General features: G+C 41.5%; 1 protein-coding gene and 1 long non-coding RNA gene across 21 annotated transcripts in view; both read left to right on the forward strand.

Annotated features, from left to right (window-relative positions):
- LOC135107706 (valine--tRNA ligase-like) overlaps positions 1 to 5,866 on the forward strand; it is an 82,139-nt gene extending 76,273 nt beyond the window's left edge. For 2 of the 20 annotated variants that reach the window (XR_010271897.1, XR_010271923.1), the window contains exons 2-8: positions 67 to 199; positions 1,385 to 1,605; positions 1,961 to 2,141; positions 2,663 to 2,874; positions 3,850 to 3,921; positions 4,483 to 4,579; positions 4,949 to 5,860. Coding sequence is in view for 4 of the 20 variants with exons in the window: in XM_064017895.1 (XP_063873965.1) it covers positions 67 to 199; positions 1,385 to 1,605; positions 1,961 to 2,141; positions 2,663 to 2,826 (699 nt within the window). In the remaining 16 variants the exon portion in view is untranslated. The other 18 variants (XR_010271926.1, XR_010271929.1, XR_010271931.1 and 15 more) reach the window with 18 other exon arrangements.
- A 460-nt stretch (positions 5,867 to 6,326) lies between these two features.
- LOC135107764 (uncharacterized) overlaps positions 6,327 to 12,500 on the forward strand; it is a 99,629-nt gene continuing 93,455 nt past the window's right edge. Inside the window, exon 1 of the long non-coding RNA XR_010271984.1 lies at positions 6,327 to 8,835. This is a non-coding gene — a long non-coding RNA (uncharacterized LOC135107764). The remainder of the gene's footprint in view (positions 8,836 to 12,500) is intronic.

Consider the following 12,500-nt stretch of genomic DNA (forward strand, 5'->3'; position numbering starts at 1 on the left):
TCTCTCTCTCTCTCTCTCTCTCTCTCTCTCTCTCTCTCTCTCTCTCTCTCTCTCTCTCTGATGCAGGCACAGATGCAGGGTGGTGAGGCAGTGTTCATCCCAGGGGCACACCACACAGGGTCAGCAACACAGATGGTGGTGGAGAGGCACCTGTGGGACGCCCAGGGGAACACCAAACACGACCTTGACAGACAGAAGAGTGAGTGTTGCCTTGAGAAAACTAGAATGATAGAGAGACATGAATATACAAAACTGTGTGTGTGTGTGTGTGTGTGTGTGTGTGTGTGTGTATGTGTGTGTGTAATTTTTCTATGCAGTCAAAATAGTTAGCCAGTTTTCTGTTTTCTTGGGCAGTAGACTGCGTACAACTAACTTACGGTACATATTTAAAAGACAAATTTGCCTTTTTTTGCAGGTTTATTGATGAAGTGTGGAAGAAGAGGAGGAAGGAACAATGATATTCGACCAGCTGCGGCATCTGGGGGCTTCACTTGACTGGGACAGCTGGGACATGGATGCAGCGAGAGACTGGCCTGTGTGTCTGTCTGTACATCCGTAAGCATACCTGTCCTCGTAAACTCTAACACACACACACACACACGCGCGCACAAACAAGAAATTTCACCAAAACACTGGGTTCTCAAGATTAATAATGTAGAAATGTTGTTAATCCATCACTAGAACCATTAAAACATTCTTGAAAACCCGTATTATTTCATCATGAGTATTTTTCAAGGCCACAGAGATACCTAGCTGGGTTCTCAAGAGTGTTTCTCCTGTTAATAATATACAAATGTTGTTAATCTGTCACTAAAACTTTAAAAAACATTCTTAAAAACCTGTGTAGCTTCATCTAGAGTCCTTTTGAAATAGTGGTGCTGAGATGTTTCAGAGCATAGGCCTTAGATATGTGAAAGGTGTATAATATTCATTTTGGTTCTTGAGCTATGATAGTATTTGTCAAGTCTTGCTAATGATAAACTGTAGCAGTACTGGTGGTTTATGAGATGCAGTAATACCATTTCTGTGAGGGAAAACTGCATTATTTTATATCATTCAAGTGTGTGTGTGTGTGTGTGTGTGTGTGTGTGTGTGTGTGTGTGTGTTTGTTTCTGTCTGTCTGTCTGTCTTATTTTATTCTAATTGGATGACCTGACTTGACCTGAATATAAGGAGAAGGAGGAGGAGGAGGTAGAAGAAGAAAAGAAGAGGAGGAAGAGGATGATAAAGAGAAAGTGTGTGTGTGTGTGTGTGTGTGTGTGTGTGTGTGTGTGCGCAAACCCTCATTAAAAAAATAAACTTCATGTAGCAATAGATGAATGAAAGTCTTGACGGCTACATTAATAATCGCAACTTTCCGTCTTCACCCTGTGCTCCTCCCCAGGCACACCCTTGACCTCCATGTCCACCCAGCAGGAGGAAGATCTGGACACCTGTTACTCCTCTGGTCCCTCCCTTTGCCTCGCTGGGCTGGCCAGGTCAGGGGAGGGGAGAGACCATGCTCGCTTCTACGCAACGACCTTGAAGACGGGTCACGGCATCCTCTTCTGGGTGGCTCAGGTGGTCATGCCGGGACTCGACTTGACGGGGTGGCTTTCCTTTGAGGTGAGGTCGTCTGGGTCTTGGTCTCCTGGTTCTGTCCTCTCTTATTGATCTTGTTTTTGTTCCTTTGTCTTATGTATTATCACAAACTCCGGTAACTAATTGTAGGCGTGTAATTAGTCCATATATTCATTGGTATATAACTAAAATATCTGTTAATACTGTAAACTCTAGCATTACTAATCGTTTGATAAAAAGATGCAGATTTCAGAAGGCTAATAATGTTTATAGATGGTGATAGATTGAAAGAATTGACTACCTGTGTGTTACCTTTCCTTCCTCTTATGTAACGTGATATTAATTGTTACCAGTATTGCCTGTGTTATATCACCTGTGTTATATCACCCTCCCTCCCCAGACTGTGCTGCTGCATGGCCTCCAGGGTGATGGTGGCGGCCACAAGACGTCCAAGTCCTGGGGCAGTGTGATAGACCCCCTGGATGTCATCAGTGGGGCGTCCCTGGAGGTGTGTGACTTGCTGGTGCTGTGTGTTCTGTACTGGTGTTCATTGGCTGTGGTGAGCAGTACCTTGACAGCAGGTGATACATGAATATTTGTTAAAGCCTCTTACTAAGTGTATTTTTTTGAAGGAATGATGTAAAGAGAGAGAGAGAGAGAGATTTTTGAAGGAGCTAAAGAGAGAGAGAGAATTTTTGAAGGAGCTAAAGAGAGAGAGAGAATTTTTGAAGGAGCTAAAGAGAGAGAGAATTTTTGAAGGAGCTAGAGAGAGAGAGAGAATTTTTGAAGGAGCTAAACAGAGAGAGAGAGAATTTTTGAAGGAGCTAAAGAGAGAGAGAGAATTTTTGAAGGAGCACTAAAGAGAGAATTTTTGAAGGAGCACTAAAGAGAGAGAGAGATTTTTAGATATGATGTCAAAAATTGTGTTTATAATTCTGTTTTCTCTCTTTTTTCCTTCTTTTCATCTCTTCTCTTTTCTTCCTTTCCCTCTTCTCTACTTCAATTTTCCTTTTCATCTGTGTTCTCTGTTTTTCACCACATTTCATCTCTTCCCTCCTCCCTCACACCCTCTTAGCCTCTCACCACCCCCTCATGTCCTCAGGTACTGTGCGAGAGGGTGGAGGGGACCCTGAATGCGGAAGAGGTACTCGCTTGTCTCGTATGAAGTCCCCCACAGGCATCCCAGAGTGTGGAGCTGATGCCCTTTGGTCCACCCTGTGCTCCACCAGCTTCAGGAGTCAGTGTGGCATAGATATATGTGGATGACTGTGGTGTCTTGTCTTGTGTGGAGTTACAAGGTTGGTGTATGGATGGGTAAGTGAAGTAGAGATAAGATTTTAATTAGTGGTTTTGTAAGATTAGGTAGGAGTGCTGTTCGTCTTCATCAAGGGCTGACGTGTTGTGTGTTGAGTGAATGAGGGTGAAAATTGTGTGTTTTGGTATATGTAGGAGATAAGATTTTAATTAGTGGTTTTGTAAGGTTGGGTAGGAGTGCTGTTCGTCTTCATCAAGGGCTGACGTGTTGTGTGTTGAGTGAATGAGTGAATGAGGCTGAAAATTGTGTGTTTTGGTATATGTAGGAGATAAGATTTTAATTAGTGGTTTTGTAAGGTTGGGTAGGAGTGCTTCTTGTCTCCATAAAGGGCTGACGTGTTGTGTGCTGAGTGAGTGTTTAAATATATTTGTAGGAGATAATATTTTAGTGGTTCTCTTCCCCAACAAGGGTTAACACATTGAAAGATTGTTGTGGGTGAGAGTAACGGTGAAAGTTGTGTGCCTTGTCTTGGTACATGTAAGAGATAAGCTATAATAAGTGTATTTGTAAGGTTAAGACAGTAGTGTTTCTCTTCCCCAACAAAGGTTAAGGTGTTGAAAGAGTGTTGTGAGTGTGAGGTGAGTGTGAAAGCTGTGTGCCTTGCCTTGCTATGCGTTTGTATATTTCTCATAGCACTTTCCTGCCAGACCACCTATGTGTGTGTGTGTGTGTGTGTGTGTGTGTGTTATATAAAATGCAAATAAATAACTACATTTCTCGACTGATGGGAGAAACACACTTTTAAAAGGCTCTATTCAAAGTAGCACAGGTTTTTAAGGATGTTTTTATTGTTTTAGTGACAAATTAACAACATTCCTACATTACTGTCAGGAGAAACACTCAAGAAAACCTCTGCTAATCATCTTTGTGGCCTTTGAAATCAATTGTGAGAGAGAGAGAGAGAGAGAGAGAGAGAGAGCTAAACCAATTCAACTTGATATGAGAGAAAATCTAATTATCTTCCATTCCCACAGAACCGTCACCCCAAACAATGAGTGGTGGAGGGTGCGTTCTGCATTGACAGCCAGCATGAGCGGTGACAGGAGGTGTGTGAGACGCATGACAGCTTTAGTGACAAGTTCATGCAGGCAGTGGTGCAATATTATTCCCTCAGCACACTCATTCACTTTAAGGACTTGGAAACCACAGTGCCTTTCAGATTTGTGGAGAAGTGTGTGTGTGTGTGTGTGTGTGTGTGTGTGTGTGTGTGTGTGTGTGTGTGTGTGTGTGTGTGTTTTTGATAGTTATATTAGTTGTTTAAATCATGCTGGGCTAATATCTATCCCTCTATCAATGTGTGTGTGTGTGTGTGTGTGTGTGTGTGTGTGTGTGTGTGTGTGTGTGTGTGTTTACCTATTGCACGAGACAGGGGAAGAGGGAAGAGGAGGAGAGGAGAGGTGCTTGGGAGATGAAAATGTATGTGTGTATGTGTGTATGAATATTTTCCCTATCATACACAAAAACACCCTTGAAATCCTATATATAATTTGCCATAGAACACACTTACTCTCTCCCACGTGCCCACTCCCTCTCTCCCACCCTCTCACCTCCCACACACCTGTATACCGCGTCCTGCAGCCTCAATGCACTCACCCCTTCTTTTCCAGCCATGGGTGCCTTGCCTCCTCGCACCACCACCACAAGCACCACCACTCCTGCCATCACCTACAAGGGGGAGACTGTGATGTGGCTGCAGGTGGATAGGTGAAGCATTGTTCTGGTGTTGGTGTGTGGTGTTGCATTACCTTGAAGTCCACAGGCCTTCCACATCCTTCCCACTGGTCTGCTTGTCCTGTCCTCCTCCACACAGCATCCACAGGCCTTCCACAGCCTTCCCACTGGTCTCCTTGTCCTGTCCTCCTCCACACAGCATCCACAGGCCTTCCACAGCCTTCCCACTGGTCTGCTTGTCCTGTCCTCCTCCACACACCATCCACAGGCCTTCCACAGCCTTCCCACTGGTCTCCTTGTCCTGTCCTCCTCCACACACCATCCACAGGCCTAACCTAACCAACCTAACCTAATGTAACCTAGCCTAACCTAACTTAACCTAACCTAACCTTACACCCACAGGTTCGGAGGCCTCCAGAGAGCTGCCCAGAGTGAAGCTTGTGGTATAGAGGGACAGCTGCTATTCATCAAGCTTATGGAGTGACTGGAGGAAAGTGGAGGAGCCTGCAGGAAGTGGTGGAGGTACAGTACTTGGAGAAAATCCCTCCACCATGATGACTGGGTGTCTGCTGTACAGGCCACCAACCAATGGTGAGAGAGGGAGGGAGACTGGCTAATGGTGGATGAGAGAGAGAGAGAGAGAGAGAGAGAGTCTTGATAAATAATATTGGGCACAGGCTTCACCACTGGGTCGACTGTGAGGGCCGCGTTCTTCTGCTAGGGAAGTATTGGCTGGTTGGTGGCCGCGGCTGTTCACACACTCACTCTTGCTGCGGCTGGCATGCTGTTCTGTCCTCTCTTCTTCCAGGAATTGCTGTCTGAGGTTGTGTGTGTGTGTGTGTGTGTGTGTGTGTGTAGAAGCCATCATCATCAACCACAGCAGGTGATAATGATGGTTCCTGCTTTCATCGTCATTGGGGCTAGCCAGACCAACTTGGGGCTGTACTGGGGTGACGCTGTGTGCCTCAGGTGTATCTGGAGGGCTGGTATAGTGAGAAGGTAACAATTAAAAAGGACTAGTGTACACTTAAACCATTACAAACACTATGTAATGCTGGTATACACACACAAACACTGGTTTACACATAGAGACATATATAAACACTTGCTATGGTTTGTATACTCTTAGAAACACACACAAACTCTTAATAAGTCTAGTATACACACAAACTTGTATACAAACACTAGTATATATTTAGAGACACGTCCAAATCTTTGCTAAGTCTGATATAAACACACAAACTCATAAGAGATGCTGGTATATGCTTGGAAATCTATACACACATTAGGTAAGACTAGTATATATATATATATATATATACTAGTATGTATATATATATATATATATATATATATATATATATATATATATATATATATATATATATATATATATATATATATATATATATATATTCATCCCTTTCTCTGGTAAACTCTGGAACTCCTTGCCTGCTTCTGTATTTCCACCTTCCTATGACTTGAATTCCTTCAAGAGGGAGGTTTCAAGACACTTATTCATCAATTTTTGACCACTGCTTTGACCCTTTTGTGGAACTGGCATTTCAGTGGGCATTTTTTTTTATTGGATTTCTGTTGCCCTTGGCCAGTGTCCTTCCTAAAAAAAAAAAAAAAAAAAAAAAAAAAAAAAAAAAAAAAAAAAATATATATATATATATATATATATATATATATATATATATATATATATATATATATATATATATATATATATATATATATATATATATATATATATATATATATATATATTATTGGAGGCACCTGAAGATATTTCCTGAGGGAGTTCAGATTTAAAACACAATAATTTGGTGTCATTTGACAATTACTGCGGACTACCCATTCTAAATTTCTAGAAAGAAAAAAAAAAGAAAAAAATTAACTCCACCCTACTGTAGATGTACAAACTGGTCAAGATAATAAGATGAGGGACATGCGCATCATATATAAAACACACAAACCAGAAAGACATTACAAGTGACAAAATGACTCAATTATAGAGATAATTTCACAAAGTGGTGGTATTCCTACCCATGGGGGAACAGGAGGAGGCAGTAGGAACATGCCAAAACGATAATTACTCCCAGTGAGGTCTGAAGCACTGGATCATGGGGTGGTGTGAACTTATCATTAAACCCAGCTGTGACCTCACTGAATGTTTCCCTTTGTGTCTCACAACACAAGGGGGCAGTCACAGCCTACCCTCTAGAGACAACTCTCTTCTTCCACATAAAACTACAAGCACTTAAATTACTACAAGCTACTACAAACACTAAAATTCAAAATTATCATGGCGACTCCTACACCAGCCTCGGAGACCCCCATCTGGGGAGGGGACCACAAATGTCTCCAGGTCGGACTGCTCTTCTGATAATGACCCTAAGTGTCTTGACACCCCCTCAATTTTTTCTTCGTTAACTTCTGCAACATCTGCGGTCTAAGATCTAATTTTCAATCTGTAGAACACCATCTCTCCTCTTCGAAACCTCATCTTCTTTTCCTCACTGAAACTCAGGTGTCTGAGGCAACTGACAGTAGCCCCTTTTCTGTTCCTTCCTACTTTCTCTATCCTCAATTTCAATCCAAAGCTGGATGTAAGAGGTAAGGTGAGGTTAGGTTAGGTGAGGTTAAGCCAGTCAGGAAATAAGCCCACTAACCCAGTCACCCAATAAGCCTCACTAAGCCAGTCACTAAGCCACTAAAATAATACCACAGTAATCCACAAGTCATTTAGCCAATAAGCCAGTAAGACGACAAACCAATAAGGAGGAGGAGGAGGAGGGGGAGGAGGAGGAGGAGAAGGAGAAGGAGGAGGAGAAGGAGGAGGAAGAATAGAAGAAGAAGGAAGAGGTGGAGGAGGAGGAGGAGGAGGAGCAGGAGGAGGAGGATACGTAAGATATCCATAGCCTGCTCTGCCCTGACCTGCCCGTCTGCTTTGCCCTATAAACATGGGTATTTTGTCCTTTATTTCCCCTTCCCCTCTCCTTCCACACCTCCCAAGATGAAGGCAGGATGATGATGTCGTGTTCTTGGTCGTGAATGACCAAGAACGATGTAATTATTGTGAATGTGGAAAAAAAAATAAATAAATATGATACTGGCCAAGGTAATGGTGGTGGTGGTCGGTTATACAAGCATGGTCTTTCCCTGGCTTATTTCATCTTTACTTCTGCTTCCCTATCTTTCGAAATTAGTAAAATCATATCTTGCGACTTAATCTCGATTTCTACTTTAATTCCTCTCTTATTAATACGTTACCATCCATGTTCAGCTATTATTTATTGTACTATTAATGAGTACTGCCAATTAAAACATTTGATAGATATATTATTTTACTGGCATGTATGAACTTAAAAAAAAGAAAAAGAAAGAAAAGAAAAGAAAAAAAAAACAGATAAGTAGATAGACAAATATGAAGATTAATTGATTGACAGGATTGACCATAGGGCTTCGGGACACACGGGTAAATGGGTGGGAGGGAGGGATAGTATGTGTGTGTGTGTGTGTGTGTGTGTGTGTGTGCACTTGCTCACACTAGTGACGACTACGAGGGAGAGGATTGGGATGAAATTCTAATCAAATAATAGTAGTAAGTACTCCTTCAATCAATCTTCTTAGCATCTATTATAATAATCTATTCTGTTCAGAGTGTTCTAAAATGTTACATTCAACTATATAATCAATACTGTGGAAGAAGAAAAACAGCTTTAACTAGGTTACAAAATACTGTGTGAGGAGGGAGGTGGTCTCAGCGACTTTGGCTGGAATAGTTGGACACATTTTAGCGGCATTTAGATATGTAGATAGCAACATTTGAAAACCTGGGTTGCAACCCTGTGACTATATACCACGGGTCGGCCGGTCAGTCGCGTGTCGTCAGCGGCCGTGATCAGACCGCCGCGCCGCCTAAGTTCCTTACTCTGTTGACTCGTCAGCTTCCTCGCGCGGCAGAACTTGCACCAGATTTGTTTCTCGGGTGTCACTGCGCCAGGACAGCCTTGTTTCGTGTCGCTATTATCCACTTTCTCACTTCGTACACATTTAAGTATTGTTTTATTTCTTTTCCTTTTATAACAAATAATTCGCCTTTCACCAACAGTTTCTTGGCGTAACTTTTCGAATCGCGAACTCATTCATGATCAATTTGTTCCCTGGTTTGTTGAGCGATGCGTCGCCGCTCCTTGTCTTGGTGATTCGCGAGGGTCATCTCAGCCTGCCACGCCCACGTCCAAGGGGGAAGACCAACACGGTGCTAATTCAACGCGCAGGTAAGGATGATTATGGTGACTGATAGTGGTGATGGTGATGATGATGATGATGATGATAGGGAGGTTGATGCTGTTGCTGCTGCCGATGATTATGATGTCTATGGTGGTAATGAAAAGAAGGAACGCATGTAGAGATTATCCTTTGAGGTATTTTTCTTAATAACAAGTCTTCTGCTGATGCAAGTTGTATTCGTGGAAGGAAGAAAAAGTGCCCGATTCGCTGTACGTATAAAGTGTAATAACTTTGAACTGATCTGCCCTTGCGTGAGTGTTGACACAGCTACATACGGTCATACATACACGGGGAGCCAGGACTTTACCGTGACAACTTCTAGTACTGCTTTATCTACCTGTCTGTCTATCCATCTATCTAAGTCTGTCTGCCTCCGTCTGTCTGTTTGTCTATCTATCTCTATCTATCTATTTGGTAGAAGAAAGTGTTTAGGAAAAAAAATTCACTGACTGACGAATACGTAAAGGGAAACGTTGATTTGATGATAAAAATTTATATTTGAAAGAATGATGCTGACTTGCCTTTTCAAGTGACAAACCCGCATCTCTAATATATTTATCTATTAATTTTGTATTTCAGGTTTTTATTTATTTATTTATTTATTTTTTTTTCAATAGGCAGATTTTTTTTTTTTTTTTATAGAACCTTTTCTTTCAGTGGGGCTTTTTCTCTACCTTTCTGTATTCCTTGGCCAGAGCTCCTCTTAATAGAAATTGTAGGACGTTATAATGTAAGATCGAGTATTATATAGCATTACCATTAACATTACCAGTATTATTAGTGCATAGTGACTATTTACCATCCTGCTACGGATTTCGTTGCCTAATCTTTTGCATTTGACAGTCTGTTGTGGAAGCTGTTAGGATTTTCAAGGTTTTTTTCATGATTCCAGTCACAGTTGATCAAGGATTTCGCATCATCAATAGAGAAAAAAATCATAAGAGCCCATCTATAATAACCTCTTTGGAAATAATTTTGATGAGAGGACAAAGCATGCAAGAATACGGTTCAGAATTAACCTGAACATACACACACACACACACACACACACACACACACACACACACCAATATATGTTAGATTCTTGTGTTTCAAAATTTGTCACAGAATCGTATCTATTTTCTTTCAGGCAACGATCCAGTAAAGATAACAGCTGTTCGGTCTGTGTACGCGGGACCTTTCACAATAATGTATGTATGTAACAGCTGTCTGGTGTTCAGGATGCCATTCAGTAAACGAGTAAACCATATAGCGCAGTGAATGATACGGGACAGGCTGAGTGGCGCAGTGACGAATGGACACAGAAAAACACACATCGAGAACGTGACACGAAGACATCACAGTACAAAATTAAAACAAACACCTTTCATCCTCCCGTTAAAATATTGACACCAAAGAATATTTACGAGATAAAAATGGCCGAAGAAAACGCACATAAGAACATAAAAAAAATAAAGGAAGTTGTAAGAAGCCATCAGGCCTACAGTCCATGTATGAAACATACCTACCTATTTCCACCAATCGTTCCTGTAGATAAATTTGTCTAATCTTCTTTTAAAAAAGCTCTCTGATGACTCAGCACTAACAACCTGATTGCTAAGTACGTTCCATTCATCTACCACGCTATTTGAGTTACATGACATTCATCATCGAAGACATGACAGGAAGGCATCACAATATAGACTACAACAAACGTCTTCCATCCTCCAATTAAAATATAGACACTCCAGAATGTTAACGAGAGAATAGGGTGTAATGGCTCAAGTCTGAAAACGCAACGGCTGAAGCGAGATCGACTCAATTTATGACTCCTGATATGTTTATTAGCGTTACTGCTGCTGCTGCTGCTGCTGGCATCTCGGAGGTTAACGATATTGATATAAAGGTGGTAAATTCAAACGTAGAAGGAAGAAAGGAGTAAAGAACTGGTAAAAAAAAAATGAAGGAAAGAGAAATAAGATAAAAAAGAAGTACGAAAGAAGAAAATATAACTGATGAAAAGAGAACAAGTAAACATGAAGTGATTTAACAAAAAATAAGACGTGAAGAAGGAGCAAGAAAGATGAAAAAAGAGAAACAAGAGAGAGAGAGGAAAAACTAAGTAGGGAACAGGGAGGCACCGTGAAACTAGCTGACTTTTCCTGAACTATACACCTTTAATCAGTCAATCAATCAGTCAATCAATAATTCTTGTTGATTTCATGACGGACTTCCGGCGGTATCTCCCATGTACTGCAAATCCATCAAGACGAAAGTAACAAGACACTTCTCCCAGTAATTTTTCATCTCTTTATACTCGTACTACCACTATTTTTAATTCTTACGTAGCTATCACCAATGTTGTTTTTCCAGTATTGAAAACTCAGGAAAGAAAAGCTATTTTTTATTACCTTTCTCCGCCGGTTTGACTGAAAGGAAATGGTGGTGGTGGTGGTGGTGGTGGTGGTAGTAGTGTTAGTAGTAGTAGTAGTAGTAGCATTGCCTAGACAAATTTATGGATGAGAATGACAGGTGGAAATACATGTAGGTCTGACGACTTCTTGCAGCTTCCCTTATTTTCTTATGTTTCTATGTTTTAAATGCTTCAGGAACGAAGTTCAAGACAGTTACTCTCTGACTATGAATAAGTCTTCTGACTACACTTTTCTGGGACAGGCGTCTTTAGTGGGGTATTTATTTATTTATTTATTTTTTGTTATCCTAGGCCGGAGTTCCCTCTTACATAAAAAAAAAAAAAAAAAGAGATGAAGCGTTCAAATGAGTGGCGTGTCTAAAGGCGCGCGCGCGCGCGCGTGTGTGTGTGTGTGTGTGTGTGTGTGTGTGTGTGTGTGTGTGTGTGTGTGTGTGTGTGTGTGTGTGTGTGTACTCACGCTTACAGAAAAGTGTAGGTCAGAATATTATCATCTTGTCCAAATTTCCGGTAGCCAATATTTTCTTGCCTTTTTTTTTTTTTTTTCCCCATTACTTATCTGCCAGCGACAGTTTTTCCCTCCACACTTCCAGTAGAGGGAAATGGCTACACACACACACACACACACACTCTCTCTCTCTCTCTCTCTCTCTCTCTCTCTCTCTCTCTCTCTCTCTCTCTCTCTCTCTCTCTCTCTCTCTCTCTCTCTCTCTTTCTCTTACTTCTACATAGCACTTTCATCTACCCTATTTGTTACTTCCTTCCCTGCTACGCTCTCTCATTCTTCATTTCCTCCTTCTCTTCCTCCTCCTCTTTTCATCTTAGTTCTCTTTCTGTCTTCTCTTGTTTTTCGTCTTCTTTCATCCCTCACTTCTTCTTCCTTCTCTTCTTGGTTACTTTTTTTTTTTCAAACTAAGTGTTATGGTCACTCCCTTCCCCTCCTCTCTGTCCCTCTGTCTGTGTGTGTGTGTGTGTGTGTGATAGGAGTGACGGAGATGATGAGATCGTTATGTTTCAGTTCCTAAAAGACCTAATGGTGTTGGTTGGCGTTAGTAATGGTGATTGGGGTGCAGGAAGCTGTGGTAGTGGTGGTGGTGGTGGTGGTGGTGGTGGTGAGACAGTATGGTAGTGGTGATGTTACAGGTGATTCTGTTCTTGATGGTGATGATGGTGGTAATGATGATGGTGATGGCAGTTTCGAAAACAATGGTGGTGATCATAAAGGTTAATGGTTGCGTTATA

This window comes from Scylla paramamosain, chromosome 2 (genome assembly GCF_035594125.1).
Source record: "Scylla paramamosain isolate STU-SP2022 chromosome 2, ASM3559412v1, whole genome shotgun sequence".
In the NCBI taxonomy this organism is placed as follows: Eukaryota; Metazoa; Arthropoda; class Malacostraca; order Decapoda; family Portunidae; genus Scylla; species Scylla paramamosain.